Genomic DNA, 20,725 nt, shown 5'->3' with positions numbered 1-20,725 from the left:
TGGTCACCATTGTTGAAGTTCACGAGCTGATTCTTGATTTCTGTGTGAGTCTAATTGTTACCATAGATTAAAACTTTTAGTAGACAAACTGTTTGGAAAGCCCTTTATATTAACTGACTGTCACAGAGCCATTGGCTCTTAGAATCACTTTCACTATAATCAATACAACATCCATGTAATTAGAGATAAGACACATGAGTCTATGTCCACACTCAATGAGATCAGTTCACTAACAGATGATTGTTATTATAAATATATAACAATCAACTACTGATCTTCTTCTTCTGTAGATGTCTCAGTCTGGTTATTAATAAGTGCAGTGATGTGGTTTGTGGGGTTGTTTAATCAGATTTTGAGAGATTTAATGCATTTTATTTCAGTTGATTTCATCTAAGGCAATGGTGTTTCTCTTTTCTTCAGTGATTCTGTTTGTTAACAGCAGGTGTTCATCACTAATGCTCAAACAGCACTCAATTAATCACTTAATTACTTAACTGCAAGTTTTAAAACTTACATGGTTTAAACCAAGGGGAATTTGTTTACTCAAACGGTTTGAGTTACCCTAACTTGTTGGGTTTGGCAGTGTACATTTAAAGGACAAATAATAGGTTCACAAGAGACAATAGATTGAGTCTATTTTATATTTACTGCAATTGTTTCTTTGGCCATCAATTGCTATGAAAGAAGGTGAAACAGAGAATTGAGGGTGAAGCTTATAAACTTTTAGGAAAGAAATCAAGTTCATGCATTGTACATCAGAGATGTTCTTTTATCTGGAGTTTTTTTTTTCACCTCTAATGAAAGCCTCATGGTGATGTCTTTATGGCCTCCAGGTATCAGTTTATGTGCACTAATTAAAGACCAGTTTCTCTTTTTTTCAGCACTTGATTTTAACCATAAAGCAGAGGAGATACCTGATAGTTTGATAGTTTTCTCTTAATATTATTTATCTGTATACCTCTGCTTAAAGGCTTATGTCAAATCACATGTGATAAATAACAAAGGATTCTGAAAAAAATACTGGAGGGAGATTCACAACATACATTTATATCATGGATCAAAGCCTGTGAACTCCTTTGAACTGCTTTGAGATCTCCATCTATCAATACAGTTCTTTCTAACAAAATTAACACAGAGCAAATTCATGCACAACACAGCAACAGTGCAAAACCACCCCTAAAGGTAAGTTTAAAATGCACACATGGATTAGCAGTTAAACTTTGCAGCTTGCTTTGCAGTCTAGAAATTTAAAATTATTTCTATCTTGGTTTTTATCTTGAGTATCTGTCTCCTTGAGTATCCTTAGAAACATCATTAAGGTGACAAGTCTAGATGGAGGGGTCTTAGACTTCTTTAAATATACTTTTCTGTAACAGGTAAACAAATCATTAACAAAATGATGGTTATATAAAAGTTTTGGTTAAACAGTTTTCTCTTTCTGTCTTTATATAATAACGAATGAAGGGATCGACATATAAAACTCAAGGGATTCATGACATGACACTTTTCTCAGCATTTATTAATGAATTTAAAAATAACAGTGTGATTTGAATAGACAATGATGAATATGATTTTAATTTCTGAATTATAATTAATTTAAATACTTATCAAAATAGATCAGAAATGTCTTTATTAATGAAATCACAATGAAGAAAAAAATGTCTGATAAAAAGAATAACTATGGAAATTAAAACCATGAAAAGTAGGTTGGTATATGTTTTATTTTGATTTACAACCTGAATTCCAGAAATGTTGGGATGTTTTTTAAATTTGAATAAAATGAAAACTAAAAGAATTTCAAATCACATGAGCCAACATTAGATTAGATTAGATTAGATTCAACTTTATTGTCATTTATGCAGAGTACAAGTACAGAGCTAATGAAATGCAGTTAGCATCTAACCAGAAGTGCAAGAATATAGTGTTTTATATACATATTAGTGCAGAGTAAGTGAAGATATGATTTACAGAATGTACAGTGGAATTGCTATATACAGTATTGAGCAGAGTATATACAGAATATAAATAGGAATGCAATGTAGGGATTGTATGTACATTATGAACAGAGAAATGTAGATTATATAGATTACAGATTATATATACACATTATGAACAGCAGAAACGTGAGAACAGTGGTAATAAATAAATACAGCTGGATACAGTGTGCAAAGTATTGATAGAACAATGTATTCTATGCAAAATAGCAGTAGTGCAATATTTTATAGAAATAGTTTACTGTGCTTGTACAGTAACAACTTTAGACAGTATAGTGTAATAACTTTAACAATGTGCAGTCTGTGCAAAATATGAGTAGTGCAAATGCATGTGTTTAAAGTACTGTGACCAGTGCAGTAATAAGCAGGTGCAGGTTAGATTGGTGGTGTGGCGTTCAGAAGTGTCACAGCCTCGGGGAAGAAGCTCTTCCTGAGCCTACTAGTGTGAGAGCGTGGGCACCTGTAACGCCTGCCGGATGGAAGGAGGGTGAAAAGTCCATGGTTAGGGTGAGAGGCATCCTTGATGATGTTTCTTGCCCTGCCCAGACAGCGCGTATAATAAATGTTCTCAATGGAAGTTAACTGGGTGCCGGTGATCCGTTGAGCAGTTTTCACCACCCGCTGGAGTGCTTTGCGGTCAGATGCGGAGCAATTGCTGTACCATACTGAGATGCAGTTTGTGAGTATGCTCTCAATGGTACAGCGGTAGAATTCCACAAGGATCCTGGGATTCAGGTGAACTTTCTTAAGGCTCCTTAAGAAGTAAAGGCGCTGCTGTGCCTTTTTGACCAGAGTGGAGGTGTTATGGGACCAGGTGAGGTCATCAGAGATGTGGATGCCAAGGAACTTGAAACTCGACACACGCTCCACTTCAGCTCTGTTGATGTAGATGGGTGTGTGTGCATGACTCCTAGTCCGCCTGAAGTCCACAATGATCTCCTTTGTCTGGGTGTTTAGTTGTAGATTATTGGTGGCACACCACACAGCCAGGTGCTGCACCTCATCCCTGTAGGCTGACTCATCGTCATCCTTGATCAGACCTACCACCGTGGTGTCATCTGCAAATTTGATTATGGTGTTGGAGCCATAAACAGGAACACAGTCATGGGTGAAGAGGGAGTACAGGAGAGGGCTCAGTACGCAGCCCTGTGGTACGCCGGTGTTCAGGGTGATGATGGAGGAGGAGAGGTTATCTGCAGATGGGTGTGCTGATTCCAAACTGGCTGAGCTTGGAGATCAGCTTGGAGGGGTTTACTGTATTAAATGCAGAACTGAAGTCTATGAACAACATTCTCACATGTGTGTTTTGACTGTCCAGGTGGGTGAGGGCAGAGTGAAGTGCTGTTGAGATGGCATCCTCTGTTGACCTATTGTGGCGATAGGCAAATTGGAATGGGTCTAGTGTAGCAGGGAGACAGGATTTTAGGTGGGATGCAACCAGTTTCTCAAAATACTTGGCAATGATGGGGGTGAGTGCAACAGGACGGAAGTCGTTAGGGACCGAGGCAGTGGAGTGTTTTGGTACTGGTACGATGGTGGAGGTTTTGAAGATAGTGGGGACAGTTGTTTGGGCCAGGGACAGATTGAAAATGTCCGTGAAGACCCCAGCTAGCTGCTCCGCACAGGCTTTAAGCACACGACCAGGTATTCCGTCAGGGCCAGCTGCCTTCCGTGCATTCACCTTACGCAGAGTGGAGTAAACATCTGATGTGGAGAGAGTGAGAGGCAGTTCACTGGGTTGATGCTCAGCTTTGAGTGAGATCTCCTTATTATTTTGATCAAAACGAGCATAAAAGTGATTGAGCTCGTCTGGGAGGGAGGCAGAGCTGGAGGGGGGCACAGAGTTAGGTGGTTTGTAATCTGTGATAGATTGTATGCCTTGCCACATACGCCGGGGGTCTGAAGAATTGAACTGTTCTTCAATCTTCTGTTTGTGTGTGAGTTTGGCCTGGCGGATACCCTTCCTCAGGTTGGCTCTGGCTGAGCTGTAAGCCTCCTGGTCTCCAGACCTGAAGGCTGCATCTCTTGCTTTGAGCAGGAGGCGAACCTCTCTGTTCATCCAGGGCTTCTGATTGGGGAAGATTTTTATTTTTTGTGTGTAGTCACTCTGCTCACACATCTGTTGATGTGCTCCATGACAGAGTTGGTGTAAGTGTCAATGTTAATCTGAGAGATTGTGGTGGCCTGGGAAGCAAACTCACTCCAGTCTGTGTGCTGGAATTGATGTTGAAGAGTGGAGTCAGTGCCTTCCAGCCAGATTTTAACAGTCCTTGTTGTAGGTTTCACACATTTGATGACCGGGGTATACTTGGGGAGCAGGAACAAAGAGAGGTGATCAGACTGGCCCAGGTGGGGGAGGGGTGTGACTTTGTAGGCATCACTCACATTAGTATAAACGTGGTCCAATGTTTTATGTCCCCTTGTAGTGCAGGAGATATTTTGATTAAATTTAGGGAGAACAGATCTAAGAGTGCAGTGATTGAAGTCCCCAGCAACAATAAAGGCTCCATCCGGGTGCAGGGTTTGTAATTTGCTAATAGCAGCACAGAGTTCTTTCATAGCCACGTTAGCATTAGCGTCCGGAGGTACATAAACTGCAGCAGCAACAATGCAAGTGAACTCACGTGGTAGATAGAATGGCCTGCACTTGAAAATCAGGAACTCCAGATCAGCAGAGCAGTAGGTATCAACAATGACAGAGTCTTTACACCATGATTTATTTACATAAATGCATACTCCACCACCCTTGTTTTTACCAGAGGTTGCTGCTACTCTGTCAGCCCTGAAGAGAGAGCGTCCATCCATATGCACCACGCTGTTTGGGACATCGTTGCAGAGCCATGTTTCAGTGAAGAACATAACATTACAGTCCATAAGCCGTTTCTGTGTGAGGGTCCAGATCTTTAGTTCGTCCATCTTGTTCATCAGAGACCGTACATTGGCAAGCTGGGCAGAGCTGGTCGATGTGGGTTTAGCCTTAGCTTAGCACGCAGCCCTCCACGCTTTCCCCGTCTTTGTTTACGGTCTCGACGCCGACGCCGAGCACTTCCGGACAGTACGAGTGATCCGCTTGTCCGCGGAGATCTCAGTAGCTCCGGCGGGAGTTCGCTGAAGTCGAAAGGATGATCTAAAACTATGTTGGAACACCGTTTGTTGATGTCCAAAAGTGACTGTTTACTATAGCTGTAGTTCGCATAACTGGATCGCGCGAACACGGATGAAATAACCAGGTAAATTAACACTATTTTCCAAAATCTGGTAAGACGCTGACGCTAAATGTTTAAACTGAGAAATTGTAAAATGTTATGCACAAAATGAGCTCATTTCAAATTTGATGCCTGCTACAGGTCTCAAAATAGTTGGGACGGGGGCATGTTTACCATGGAGTAATCTCCCCTCTTCTTCTCAAAACAGTTTGAAGACATCTGCGCATCTAGATTATGAGTTTCTGGAGTTTTGGTGTTGGAATTTGGTCCCATTCTTGCCTGATATAGGTTTCCAGCTGCTGAAAAGTTTGTGGTCGTCTTTGACGTATTTATCGTTTAATGATGTGCCAAATGTTCTCTATAGGTGACAGATCTGGACTGCAGGCAGGCCAATTCAGCACCCACACTCTTCTACTACGAAGCCATGCTGTTGTAATAGATGCAGTATGTGGTTTTGCATTGTCCTGCTGAAATAGACATCGTCTGGAGGGGAATATATGTTGCTCTAAAATCAGAGATGCTGGCTTTTGAACTGAACGCTGATAACTCGCTGGAAGGTTTCCCTCCTCTTTAGCCCGAAGGACACAGCGTCTGTGATTTCCAAGAATGTCAAATTTGGACTCGTCTGACCATTTTAAATGAGCCTTGGCCCACAGGACACGACAACGCTTCTGGGCCATGTTCATATATGGCTTCCTTTTTGCATGACAGAGCTTTAGTTGGTATCTGCAGATAGCATGGCGGATTGTGTTTACCAACAGTGGTTTCTGGAAGTATTCCTGGGCCCATTTAGTAATGTCAATGACAGAATCATGCCGATGAGTGATGCAATGTCATCTGAGGGCCCGAAGACCACAGGCATCCAACAAAGGTCTTGAGCCTTGTCCCTTATGCACTGAGATTTCTCCAGTTTCTCTGAATCTTTTGATTATGTTATGCACAATTTGACGTTGAGGAATGTTGTTTTTAAAGTATTCCACAATCTTTTTATGCACTCTTTCACAGATTGGAGAGCCTCTGCCCATCTTTACTTCTGAGAGACTCTGCCTCTCTAATTCATCCCTTTTATAGCTAATCATGTTACAGACTTGACGTTAATTAACTTAATTAGTTGCTAGATGTTCTCCCAGCTGAATCTTTTCAAAAATGTCTTGCTTTTTCAGCCCTTTGTTGCCCCTGTGCCAACTTCTTTGAGACCTGTAGCAGGCATCAAATTTGAAATGAGCTCATTTAGTGGATAAAAGTGTACAATTTCTCAGTTTAAAAATTTGTTCTATTGTGAATAAAATATTGGCTCATGTGATTTGGAAGTCTTTTAGTTTTCATTTTATTCAAATTTAAAAAACGTCCCAACATTTCCGGAATTCGGGTTGTATTATAGAGAAAAATGTATATATTAACATCATAACCAATGGCTTCAGTGTTTAGGCTATTGATGTTTAAAAAACTATTTTCTTTGGTGTGTGGAGTGGCATTTCCTCCTTCCAGGCGATAAAGTTGTGACAGAAATAAACAATTCAGTTCACAATCACGTATTCAAGATGAGGAAAATGTGTTATTACCTTTTACTTCATGGTTACAGCGCATGACACACAGTCCTTAAATTTAAACCTTTATTGTGAATGGTATGAATATTTAAAAAAAAAAAACATTTGCAACATGAGTAGGCAGAGTACATTTGACATATTCACTGACCCTCCCCCTTATTTTTTGTTTTTGTTTCCTGTTTTGTTTATTTATGGAGAGCTCCTGTTGTGTGCACTATAGGATTTATGGAGTGAAGTGTGATTATAGAAAAGAAAGCATTTGCTTTCAAGATAAAAGGCCACTCAGAAGTCATATTAATGACTTTCACAGGAATGATTTTTTTTTTTTTCTTTTTTTTTTTTTTTACCCGGCCTGTCAGTAACACAGATAACACATGACAGTACGTATGTGTAGCTATGCTATCATCATTCACAGCCTTTTTTTTTTTTTTTTAATATATTTTTTTATTTTATTATTTTTTTAATTAATTAATTAATTAAATTTTATATACCCTTTTATTTAACCATACTATGACCGACAAGACCAGGGGACAGAGAAAACAAGAGAGAGAAAGAAAAAAATAAAAATAAATAATAATAATAATAATAATAATAAAAAAATAATAATAATAATTATAATGATAATAATAAAAATAATAATAATAATTTAAAAAAAAAAGGAATTAGAAAACAAAACAAACAAAAAAAAAATTGTGGATAAAGTCGACAGAGAAGGGGGAGAGAGAGAGAAAAAAAAAAGAGAATGGGGGATAGAGAGAGAGAGGAAAAAAAAAAAAAACAGACAATTTGCTTCGATACCTGCTGACAAAAAGAGAAAACAACAGAAGACACAACAGAAGACACAACATCAGAGAAACTGCAGCAACAACCAACATCTGTATGAATCACAATAAATTCTAAATGTTAAATGTTATTGAGCAACACGCATAACTAATATTACAAAATAAGTTTTGAAGCAACAGCAGATCAGAACAATGTGTGTCTGTGAGCACCCGTTTTTACACCAATGTGACTGCTTGAGTGTACACCTGTGTGTGTGAGCGCGCTTGTGTTCATAAGGTTCCTCCATGTAAATGTTTAATAGTGTGTGTGTGGGGAACAACAGCCCCATCCCGCAAGGCATGAAGCAGGCATGGAAGAGACCCAGGCCCCAAACATCCGGAGGCCCCCCAGGGCACGGGACCCCCAGGGGAACCACCGCAGGGACAACTGCGGCCCCCACCCAGAAAAGGGCAGAGGAGAGCCCGAAGGTGGGACATCCGACAGCCACAGTATAGACACCCCAGGGTGCCGTGGCGGCAAGCCCGCAGGCTTCCCCGGCAGCCGACCACACCAGGGCAGACCGAGCCCTGGGCCCGGAGATCCAAGGTCCCCCCACCCCCCAACCGGGGCCCAGCAAGGCCAGTAGGGCCAGGCCCCGCCAAGCGACCGCCGAGAGTGGGCCAGCGCTCACCCGAGCATCCTGCCCCGGCGCGAGAAACCACCAACGCACCGGCGGCATCCTCCACCGGCAGGGCATGGTGGTGGGGTGGGGGTCGACTGAGATGATGAGTGAGGTGGAGTCTAAGGCCCGACCTGACACATAGACGTAGACGAACAAGCACACATATACACAAGCATACGTTCCCACCCTCATGCACGCAACGAATATTCTCACCCTCGCCCCACATGTAGACACACAAAAATGGACATGGTACCCACACTCACACTCCCTATATGCACTCTATACTCCTAGATCCAGGCACCACCACCCCCAGAGGGGTAATCAGCGCCCGATCCCGGAGCTGAACCCCCTTCGCTCTGGCGTGGGGACAGGAAGACCACCCCGGTCCCCGCAGCAGCAGAGAAGACCACCAGCCCAGACCCCGACCGGGCGGCCAGCTCATCCTCACAGCCCCCGGCCCCGGACAGAGAACAGAGAACAGGGGTGTGAGATAAAAGAAAAAAAAAAAAAAAAGACCCCATGCTTCACCTCACCCGCTCAAATGTAGTGTTGGTGTGTGTTGTTCTAAGGTGCTTTAAAACAGGGGTGCTTTAAAACAGGGGAGGGGCACCCTCCACAAGCTTGTGTCAGCTCGTCCCCTCCCTAGAGCCCTCAATGTCTATGTGCAACTTAAAATTGAGAAGTGGGCACTGGCACCAGAGGGAAGGCTGAATGAACAGACCGCCCTCCGGATGCCATTCAGTGTGCCCACCCCCAATGCCCTATATGTATGTGTCATGTGACAGTAAGTCACAGGAATGATTTTAATAAGCAATTGACATTTTAGAATTGCTGAAGTGTCTACAGCCTTTTAGCTGCATCTTGAAGTAAAAGGCTGGTATTACAAATGATTACATAAACACTTCAAATATATATATATACAGGTCCTTTTCAAAAAATTAGCATATTGTGATAAAGTTCATTATTTTCTGTAATGTACTGATAAACATTAGACTTTCATATATTTTAGATTCATTACAACACAACTGAAGTAGTTCAAGCCTTTTATTGTTTTAATATTGATGATTTTGGCATACAGCTCATGAAAACCCAAAATTCCTATCTCAAAAAATTAGCATATTTCATCCGACCAATAAAAGAAAAGTGTTTTTAATACAAAAAAAGTCAACCTTCAAATAATTATGTTCAGTTATGCACTCAATACTTGGTCGGGAATCCTTTTGCAGAAATGACTGCTTCAATGCGGCGTGGCATGGAGGCAATCAGCCTGTGGCACTGCTGAGGTGTTATGGAGGCCCAGGATGCTTCGATAGCGGCCTTAAGCTCATCCAGAGTGTCGGGTCTTGCGTCTCTCAACTTTCTCTTCACAATATCCCACAGATTTTCTATGGGTTTCAGTTCAGGAGAGTTGGCAGGCCAATTGAGCACAGTAATACCATGGTCAGTAAACCATTTACCAGTGGTTTTGGCACTGTGAGCAGGTGCCAGGTCGTGCTGAAAAATGAAATCATCTCCATAAAGCTTTTCAGCAGATGGAAGCATGAAGTGCTCCAAAATCTCCTGATAGCTAGCTGCATTGACCCTGCCCTTGATAAAACACAGTGGACAAACACCAGCAGCTGACATGGCACCCCAGACCATCACTGACTGTGGGTACTTGACACTGGACTTCAGGCATTTTGGCATTTTCCTCTCCCCAGTCTTCCTCCAGACTCTGGCACCTTGATTTCCGAATGACATGCAAAATTTGCTTTCATCCGAAAAAAGTACTTTGGACCACTGAGCAACAGTCCAGTGCTGCTTCTCTGTAGCCCAGGTCAGGCGCTTCTGCCGCTGTTTCTGGTTCAAAAGTGGCTTGACCTGGGGAATGCGGCACCTGTAGCCCATTTACTGCACACGCCTGTACACGGTGGCTCTGGATGTTTCTACTCCAGACTCAGTCCACTGCTTCCGCAGGTCCCCCAAGGTCTGGAATCGGTCCTTCTCCACAATCTTCCTCAGGGTCCGGTCACCTCTTCTCGTTGTGCTGCGTTTTCTGCCACACTTTTTCCTTCCCACAGACTTCCCACTGAGGTGCCTTGATACAGCACTCTGGGAACAGCCTATTCGTTCAGAAATTTCTTTCTGTGTCTTACCCTCTTGCTTGAGGGTGTCAATGATGGCCTTCTGGACAGCAGTCAGGTCGGCAGTCTTACCCATGATTGCGGTTTTGAGTAATGAACCAGGCTGGTAGTTTTTAAAAGCCTCAGGAATCTTTTGCAGGTGTTTAGAGTTGATTCAGATGATTAGGTTAATAGCTCGTTTAGAGAACCTTTTCATGATATGCTAATTTTTTGAGATAGGAATTTTGGGTTTTCATGAGCTGTATGCCAAAATCATCAATATTAAAACAATAAAAGGCTTGAACTACTTCAGTTGTGTTGTAATGAATCTAAAATATATGAAAGTCTAATGTTTATCAGTACATTACAGAAAATAATGAACTTTATCACAATATGCTAATATTTTGAAAAGGACCTGTATATAACAATAAAGTGGCCAGCTTGGAATACAGCCACTGTAGCAGAACGGAGGAAATTAGTTGTGGAAGAAATACATCGGCAGGAGGAAGCAGTAAGGTGGGCCAAAGCAGTTTCCCTTGGTAAACAGGGACAGTGGATGCGCTGGGAGAATGTGGAGAAGAGGAGCATCAGCTGGAAGGACTTGTGGAGTATGGAGGCGAAGCGAATCAGCTTTATCATAAGGGCTACTTACGATGTTCTTCCAACGCCTAGTAATCTTCATCAGTGGTTGGGTGAAGATCCAGGATGTGCTCTCTGTTCCAGGCCAGCTTCTCTCAAGCATGTATTGACCGGGTTTACAATTAGCCTTACTCAGGGTCGCTAAACTTGGCGTCATAACTAAGTCCTTAGGACCCTTGCAGCCAGCTTGGAAAATAAACGGACTGTTTCCAATTCTACACCATCAACAGTACCCAGTTCACGAATCAACTTTGTCCGTATGGGGGCAAAGGTGGTCAAGTGCAACCCCCACTTGGAGCATGATCAGCTTCGAGGGGCCTGTGACTGGAAGATGTTAGTGGATGTTGGACGACAGCTCGTTTTTCCTCTAGAAATTGCAATCACTACACTTAGGCTTCATGCATTTGAAGAAGCAACCAGTGGCTGTGGATAAAGAGACAAGACTCCTGCTGGGCTCAGGCTTGATTGGGTGATCTGGGTGATCTGGGGACACACTGCGGGGACTTGTCTTGATCACCCCCGTAGGGCCTTCCCCAGCCAAGGATGTCTAGTTATAATGACCGAAACATCCAATGAAGCTTGGGGTATACTACTGATGATGTGTCTCTCAGATTACCCAGCAGGGAAAGGAAGTTTAAGGAAATTCTGCTGTGTTAAAGTATGTGTATAATAAAGTGTTTATAATGTTAAAGTCAAGTACATTCTCTTGGTATGCGTTCGCACTTAAGGGATGCGTTACATCTCGTCCTGTGTTTCTGAAAATATACACACACACTGCCGCTCAAATGTTTGGGATCAGTAAGATTTTTAATGTTTTTCAAGAGAGTCTTTTCTGCTCATCAAGGATTTATTTGATGAAAAATACAGGAAAAAAACTGTAAAATTGTGAAATCTTATTGCAATTTCTAATATTGGTTTCCTATTTTAATATACTTTAAAATAGAATTTATTTCTGTGACACAGCACTGAATTTTCAGCATCATGGCTCCAGTCCTCAGTGTCACATGATCCTTCAGAAATCATTCTATATGCTGATTTATTATGAATGGTGAAACTGTTGTGCAGCTTCATATTGTTTTTTGGAACATGTGATACTTTTTTCTTTAATTATTTGATGAATACAAAGTTAAAAAGAGCAGCATTTGTTCAAAATAGAAATCTTTTCTAACAATATAAGTCTTTACTATGACTTTTTATTAATTTAGCACATCCCGCCTGAATTATGAAGTATGGATTTCTTAAAAAAGAAAAAAAAGAAAAAATGTACTGACCCCAAACTTTTGAATAGCATTGTATATTGTAACACAAAATTTATTTTTTAAATAAATGCTGTTCTTTTTAACATTTTATTAATCAGAGAATCCTAAAAAAAAATATCACAGCCCCCCCCCCCCCCCCCCCCCCCCTAAAAATATGAAGCAGCACAACGGTTTCCTACATTGATTAAGCATATTAGAATGATTGTGACACTGAAGACTGGAGTAATGATGCTGACAATTCAGCACTGCGTCACAGAAATAACTTCTATTTTAAAGTATATTAAAATAGAAAATTGTTATTTTAAATTGTAATAATATTTCACAAAATAACCTTGATGAGCAGAAGAAACTTTAATAGAAAAACATTAAAAATCTTACTGATCTCAAACTTTTGAGCAGCAATGTATATGTTGTATATGGTTATACCTTGCCGGATGAACCTGCTGTAGTATATTATCGGTTCCTCTATGGACTTTGGGGGTTAAGATTAGTTTAAAGGCATCTGGCATATAAAGGGGCAATGTATAGAGAAATAGGTGCCTCTGTTACCATTAGACTGTCTGTTGCTATGACAAAATGTTATGTATTCATATCTTACACATTAAGACAGCTCTGAGGCAGCATTTGCCTCTTTGAGCTTCTTTTCATGGCTCAAGGATCTTTCTATTTACACAAAACACCAAGACACAACTGTCAATGCACCTCTCAAGCAGCATTGTGTCCTAGTATTTTTCCCAATTATTTTCTCGATGGGAATTTCAAGAAGCCTTGAACCACAATAAACAACCTGAATCACAACATTACAAGATTCAATTTGTAGCTTCAAAAAGACATGCACTTCTTTTTTGAACATGTGTCTTTTATAAGGGAATGTGGTACTTGTATGATTCTGAAGGACATAACAATAATATATCTATTGTTGTCACAACAGCAAAATATCAGTAGTCGATACCAATATGAGTGAAATTTTATGATTCTCATTACCACTTTTTTATTAAACTAGCATTACTTTTTAAGTACACATTCTCAAGTGATTCAAGACAATATAACAGTATAACAATATATAAGCATATATAACAGTCTACAATATAACAGATAAAAGTACAAACAACACAAAAAAGGAACAATGTTTGATGGATATTAATGGCATAATAAAGAGTGTCAGTTATACAAGCTACATGTATAAACAGAAATTGCTGAAATTGTGAATAAAACGCCAGTAAAAATGTGAGAACCCAAGAAACCTCTGCAGGGCCTTGCGGGAATCAGGGGTTGGCCAATCTACCACAGCCTTAACCTTGTCAGGATCCATGCGAACCCCCTCAGGCGACACGATGAAACCCAAAAAAGGAACTGACTGTGCATGGAACACTCATTTTTCCACCTTGACAAAAAGCCCATTCTCTAACAGCCTCAGGAGTACTCGCCTGACGTGTTGAGCGTGTTCCTGGAGAGAAGAAGAAAAAATCAACATGTCATCCAGGTAGACATATATGAACTGATCGACCATATCTCTCAACACGTCATTTACAAGTGCCTGGAAGACCGCAGGGGAGTTAGAAAGCCCAAACGGCATAACCAAATATTCAAAGTGCCCTCTGGGGGTATTAAACGCAGTCTTCCACTCATCCCCCTCTCTTATGCGGACCAAATGATAGGCGTTTCTTAAATCTAATTTGGTGAAGACGGCTGCTCCCTGCAACCTTTCGAACGCTGAAGACATCAACGGCAAAGGATAAGTATTCTTTACCGTGATGTTGTTCAAGACTCGGTAGTCAATACAAGGTCGCAGAGAGCCATCCTTCTTCGCGACAAAAACAAATCCTGCCCCCTCAGGAGAAGAAGAGGGGCGGATGACCCCGGTTGCCAGAGAATCAGAAATATATTTCTCCATGGCCTCCCTCTCTGGAACAGAAAGCGAGTATAATCTGCCCTTAAGCGGAGACATACCTGGCACTAAATCTATAGTCGTAGGGACGATGAGGAAGGAGAGAAGCAGCCCTGGACTTACTGACCACTTCCTTCAGGTCGAGATACTCCTTGGGCATGTTTCACAGGTTCACCGTCTCATCCTGCAACGAAGAACAAGAAACAGAAAAAACAGCAGACACAAGACAAGAGGCATAGCAGGTCTCACTCCACTCAGAGACGGTGTTGCGACCCCAATCCACCCGAGGATTATGTTGAGTGAGCCAAGGGTGACCTAACACCACCGGAGCCAGTGGTGAGTTGATGACGAGAAATGTGATAGTCTCTGAGTGATTGACTGAAGTAATGAGGGTGATGGGTACCATGGAGAGGCTGATCTCGGGAAGTGATTGTCCGTTTATGGCACTGACCGACATCTTGTGACGGAGTGAAACCATAGGAATGTGAAGCAGACGTGCCAGGGAAACATCCAACAGGTTACCCTTGGCTCCGGAGTCTAACAGCGCTGTACAGTCGTGCCTTCCGGCCGTCCATTGCATCCTCACCGGGAGGAGGGTGGTAGACGAGGCTTTATTAAGGGACACTCCACCCGACAGTAACCTCAGACCTACTGTCGGGCTTGATCTTTTACTGGGCAGTTCGTCAGGAAATGGTCAGCCGCTCCGCAGTATGAACACAAACCCCTCATCCTCCGGCGGTCTCTCTCCTCCCGGGAGAGTCGAGCTCTACCCACCTGCATTGGTTCGCCATCTGGCGAGTAGCTGACCGTATCGACAGTGTCGAGGGAAGGATATTCTGGTGCAAACTTGCGTCGACATCACAAATCGCGTTGCTGAAGACGCGCATCCAAGCGTAAGGCTAAGTCCAAAAGCTCGTTCAACCCAGTGGGTAGTTCCACTGTGTAAATCTCCCGTTGGATATGGTCAGCCAGCCCATGCAGGAACATATCCCACTGCGCCTTATCATTCCAACCACTTTCTGCCGCCAGGGTCCGGAACTGAATGGAATAGTCGGAAACAGATCGCTCCCCCTGGTGGAGCTCGGCTAGCATGCGCGCCGCCTCACACCCGACCAGCACGCGATCGAAAACCCTTCTCATCTCTTTGGAAAGAGAGCAGAACGAGGAACAACATGGATGGCAATTCTCCCACACAGCCGTTTCCCACAATGCTGCCTTCCTCGACAGCAACGTCAGCACTAAGGCCTCCTTCGATGCCTCCGTGGCGAAAGTCTGTGGCTGGAGGGAAAAAAACAAAGAACATTTAGTCAGGAACGCTCTGCAGAGGTTTTTGTCTCCGGCGTACACCTCCGGTGTAGGGAGTCTAGGTTCGTGCTGAGTGTTGTGGTTCACGGGAACTAGAAGAGCCGGCGGTGGGGTGATCTTAACAGTTGCACCTAGGTGGTGAGCTTGGACACCTGCGTTACTAACGCTTGCACGGCTCGTCTGGTGTTCAACATGTTCTCTTCCCGTTGATCGATATGAGTGCTGTTATTAGTTAACAGTTCCCGAAAACTGAAAGCTTCCGCTGAATCCATCTTGTGGTCAGATCCTTCTGTCATAAATAAAGACTTAAGGATTCAAACTGCAGAAACAAGAGCGATTTATTGAACACACGTCAGGATCATACAACAGTCAGGGAAGTAGATCGCGCACCACGTCAGCTTTGCCGGTAACGCAGGGAAGCAAAGGACGGCCAAGTCTCCGGTGACGGAGTCCAGGAGATGACGGAGATCAGGAGCCAAAGAACCAGGAAGCAGGAACGGACGTAAACCACTGACCAGGACACGGCAGGCAATCCAAAGATCTGACAACAAAGGACAGCGTGAAAGTGTCTAATATAGCGCTGTAAATGATCCGCAGCTGGAGCGAATCAGCCTCAATTATCCACACGCACACACACACACACACACACACACAAACAGAGCGAGGATGACACCGTGAGCCCATGAACCGTGACATAATATTACATTTTATTGTAGTATGTACCTATTACGACCAGCTCGTTTTAAAAGCCGCAACTAAAAAGAAGGTCAAACAACAAAGGATATCAATGCCAATTGTTTTATTTAATTAAACTAAAACAACAACAGTCAATAGTGACTATAAAGCATAAGTCTAGGGATAATAAAAAAACTAAAGAAATAAATATAACAACAAAACATTAACAACAAGATATAAGAAATGCCAAAAGAAACAAATATGTAAAGAGTCAGAAAGAGACACTCTGGAGAAAACATCCCCACAGAGCGCACGCCTCAAATAACAAATAACAACTTATATATGCTACTAATTAACAATTAACACTGGGAAGACCAATCAGAGCCTGCCACACTCTGTCCAATAGGATCCGGAGAAGACTCAGGGACTTCACAGTACCAAAGTACCCGCACTTTTGACGTCCCTACAAAAAAATATTTAAATATATGTAATTATATTACAAAAGTTGGTTAATTAAGAGAGAGACTGATTTGATTTCATCATTTGCAAATGCATTTTGCTTTATGCTCCCATAAACCGTAGGGTCATCGCTGATGAGCTCTTTTGCCTGGCTGGAACTTTCATTTCCATGGTAAGAACGACTTCACTGATTGGTGGATTTAAGGGTTTAATGTTTTACAGTATATTGATTGTTTCCCCGAAAAAAAATCTTAAATATCAATTATATATTATATCAGTACTTAACAAAATATGGTAAGTTTTTTTTAATTATTTGTGTGCGATTTAAAAACACTGCCTTTTGACTCTTATATACCAAGGGTGTCTGCACCACAATAAAATTTCAAGCACAATAACAATACTCAACACTTACATGTTCCTGTTTCACTTAAAAAATAAATAAATAAAACACACACACAACTTACATAACTTAATATTTACAGTAATATTTCAGTGGATCAAATAACGATAAAAAATTTCACTTGTACACATATGTACATTTACATTTTTTTTTCTAGTAAACATCTTTATGGATGTGTATAAAAACATAATGCAAATACATAATGCAAATGCAAATACACGCACAGCACACAGAAATGACAAAATATTGATCTATCGTTTCATCACTATGTTTTTTCCTTTCTTTTTTAATATTTCTTTTATTTTCTTTAATCAACATTATATACAGTAATTAAGCAGAATGTTGTTTTAATGACAAGCAGCTGCATTTGTTTTGTGTTCTGTCAGTGATGGTTTCTGTCCGCCATCAGCATGTAAGAGCAGATCTGCTCAAAGATTCTTCACTTCACCCTGACTGTTCCGGCTGACTGTCAGTCATTCTATTGTTCTTGGTATTCCCTTGCTTGTCATAAGCTTAAATATATATTTTTGCAACAGGACCAAGAAATATTCACTGAAATACTCACACTTAAGTCCATCTTCAACCATCTGTAATCACCATAGTATTCTTAAAATTAGGTTGTATTAATGAAAAAAAAAATGTGTATATTATTCTGAGGAGTTAGCAGGAATATGTCTTTGGCAGTCTGCGGTCAGACGGAGGGACACAGTGGCCTCTGTGATGCTTGGGTTGACCCGAAAGTGGTTGTGTGCAGGCTGGATAGCCACTATAAATTGCCGTTTAAAGGTCTTACTCAGAATTATATAAAGAAAAGGGTTAATGCAGCTGTTAGCGTAACCCATGCTAATAGCAACGTGATAGACATAATAAAACGAGGCATTGGGTTTCTGTATTCCCAGATGGACAAGCTGAAGGATGTAGTACGGAGCCCAACAGATGAAAAAAGCCAAACATATGGCTACAGCCATCCGAGTCACACTTTTAGTGCGCACTTGTTGGTTCCTCGGGGGAAGAGGTGCCACTGAGGTAGACATGTGCTTCAAGATTTTAAAGAACACCACACAGATAATCATGAGCGGAAGGGCAAACGCCAGCACAAACTGATAGATAGTGAACCAGCAGATGTTGATGGATGGATTCGGAAGCAGGAGAGCACATCCCACCTGGCCGTTGTGGAGAGGCATCAAGCCAGTGTACATTAAGACAGGAGTAATGGAGATGAGAGAAAGCACCCACACCATCCCCACCACACCACTGGCGACACAGGTTGTCCGGACGTGGTTAAAGCGGAACGGGTGGACAGTAGCCACGTACCGGTCCAAGGTCATAACTGTGAGAATGTAGGTGCTCACTGTCTGGCTGTTTGAATCTAGGGCAGAGATGACTTTGCACATAGTGGCTCCGAAACACCAAGATCCGTTGCCCAGGAGCTGATGAATGAGAAAGGGCATGCCGAGGAGGAAAAGCAAATCCACAACAGAGAGACTGAATATGAAAATATCTGGTACCGTTTGTTTAGCCTGGCATTTGGTCTTTTGAATGATGGTGTAGATGACAATAGAATTTCCAATGATGCCCAAAAAACATATGGTTCCAAAAATACTGGGCAAGATGGCATTTCCATTCTGGTCCCCAATGGTCACTATAGAACACAATAAAATCACAAATAAGAACAAGATCCAGATGTGGTGTGTGTGTGTGTGTGTTTTAAAATACATAAACTGTATAAAATATATACTAACTTTTATATTGACATTTGGTGTATGGCATTAATTAAACAGCTTTTCTTATGCTAATTAAATAATTATTATGCATTTGTTATGGTGATACACTTAAAAGAAATGGTAGTGTCTAAAATACATACTTTCTATTAGAATGCACATAAGAAATAAAGGAAGAAAAGAAAGAAAGAAAGAGCTCTATTCACACCATATGTATAACATAAGTCTATATATAATAATAATAATACATATGTTACTTTTACTTAAAACAGTTAATCAAGAAGCTTATTACATCAGCTGATTTGCTCTAAAAAATGGATTTCCATCTTCACTTCCATCCCTGAAATATATGCCTACCTTGTATGTGTCCCGACGAGTTAAAGAGATGCAGAGATGAGTTTTCAGAATCTTCAAAAATATCCATGTTAAAAATTGTGAAAGAAATCTACATCTACCTCTGCAGACAAAGCAGCTAATAACTTCAAGTCTCACAGTGAAAGTCGCACCTTTGTCACCGCCTCACATTTGCTACTTATAGTATTATGCACTATGCACAATTTCCACCTTACTCATTTCATTGCATTGATATATGCAATGAATAAAAAAGTAATTAAAAACGAAGCAAGCCTGGGCTTTACAAATATCAGATTTCTTTAGGCTAAAAACGCAGACAACTTGTTTGAAGACGCGTGAGGTGAAGAGCGGCAGCATCCACAAGTCTCAGTGTCTCTGCAGAGATTGGTTAGTTAGTCAACACTCACTGTCCTTGGACACCAGCTGACACCTCCAGTTATGAAATGGCAACTGCACCTCTATCCATCAGGGCACCACTATTTCGTCTTTTAAAATAAATAAATAAATAAAATAAAAAGGTTTGCAGTTGTTCAAATATTGATGCGAGGCTTGTGTGGGTCTGTTTGTGTTTCCTAACCACTGCACCAACCCAACAAGTGCTGCTGTGCCTATGGGTTTCTTGTCGCAACGTACTACTCGCCATATTTATAAAAATCATTAAATTTCATATTAGATATTTATCTCTGCAGTTAGATATACCATTTGGATCTACATTTTCCCCTTTTTTATTAATTCACCTTGAATGTACAAAAATTTAATATTTGAAGAGCAGCCTACAATATCGCTACAATGTTTTAGCGATGCCTCTGAAAACAATTTACTTTCCGCTTTATTATGATGTTGAGATTTTTTTATGATGTCAATTATATAAGTATATCATAAACTTTTCAAACTGCTACAAATTTACTGTAAATTGGCTTCTGCATGCAGAATTTTCTCTGAATTATGGGGTCCAGCGATGTCCCTCTTTATCCACTAGATGTCGCTCCGTTCGTCTGTGTGTCCTGCTGCATGCATTATTCTCATAGAGAACCATTCTCTTCTGTTCTGTTTCAATCTGTGCTGCAATCTTCAGTGCGAGATTAAAAGGTTTAGATAAGAGGATACGCGCGTTTAAATCAAATCTCTGACTTATGGTGCACTGTCGATTTGTGTAGTTTCACTATTAATTCAGTGTGTGAAATTTATGTTTGGACCTTTCCATCTTTGCGGACCATAACACGAAGGAAGCGGAAATTAACAGCTCTCTTGCTTTTCCCGGAGTTACTCCAGAGTCGGGAAAATTAACTGCAGCTGTAAATCCTATGAACATGATTGTACTGTTGTTAAAATGCAGTATTTCTACGTAGTTCTTTATCTCACTGCGTAAAAGGGGGATCGGAGAGGGAGAGACTCTGCACCTCTGTGCGCTGGGTAAGTGTTTTATCTAATCAGCAGATTCTTGCATTGTAATGTTTGACTCCTTTCAATCAGATTTTTTTTTCTTCTTAAGATTAGATGTAGGGAAAATAAAAATGCGGAGGAAATTCTAGTGGTGTCTGTATATGCTTCACAAGGCTGAAAAGTTTGGTATCAAAACAAAGGATCGCATCTTAACCATCACAGCATATTGTCATTAAACGCATCCGTTCCCCTAACCTTAACTATTTACATACAGAACCGATTATACTACAACAACTCAAACAAACTGTATTGCTCCCATTATAATCAACAAAGCTGTCTACAAACGACG

The 20,725-nt window shown here is 41.3% G+C and overlaps 2 protein-coding genes across 4 annotated transcripts in view; one reads left to right on the top strand and one right to left on the bottom strand.

The window, feature by feature from the left end:
- Positions 1-17,565: 17,565 nt before the first annotated feature.
- On the bottom strand, positions 17,566-19,063 carry LOC306844834 (melanin-concentrating hormone receptor 1-like; the record flags this gene model as incomplete). The annotated part of the gene is made up of 2 exons (XM_079377234.1): positions 17,566-18,560; positions 18,997-19,063. The coding sequence occupies 2 exons, from the start codon at positions 19,061-19,063 to the stop codon at positions 17,566-17,568; spliced, it is 1,062 nt and encodes a 353-aa protein (XP_079233360.1).
- Positions 19,064-20,004: 941 nt separating this feature from the next.
- LOC306845435 (growth factor receptor-bound protein 2-like) overlaps positions 20,005-20,725 on the top strand; it is a 35,709-nt gene continuing 34,988 nt past the window's right edge. For all 3 annotated transcript variants that reach the window (XM_079378231.1, XM_079378233.1, XM_079378232.1), the window contains exon 1: positions 20,005-20,406. The gene's annotated coding sequence lies outside the window, so the exon portion shown is untranslated. The remainder of the gene's footprint in view (positions 20,407-20,725) is intronic.

The sequence above is a fragment of the Barbus barbus genome, assembly GCF_936440315.1.
Source record: "Barbus barbus genome assembly, chromosome: 25".
NCBI lineage: Eukaryota > Metazoa > Chordata > Actinopteri > Cypriniformes > Cyprinidae > Barbus > Barbus barbus.
The sequence above is the reverse complement of the archived record's forward strand: the minus strand, read 5'-3'. Positions and strand labels throughout refer to the sequence as shown.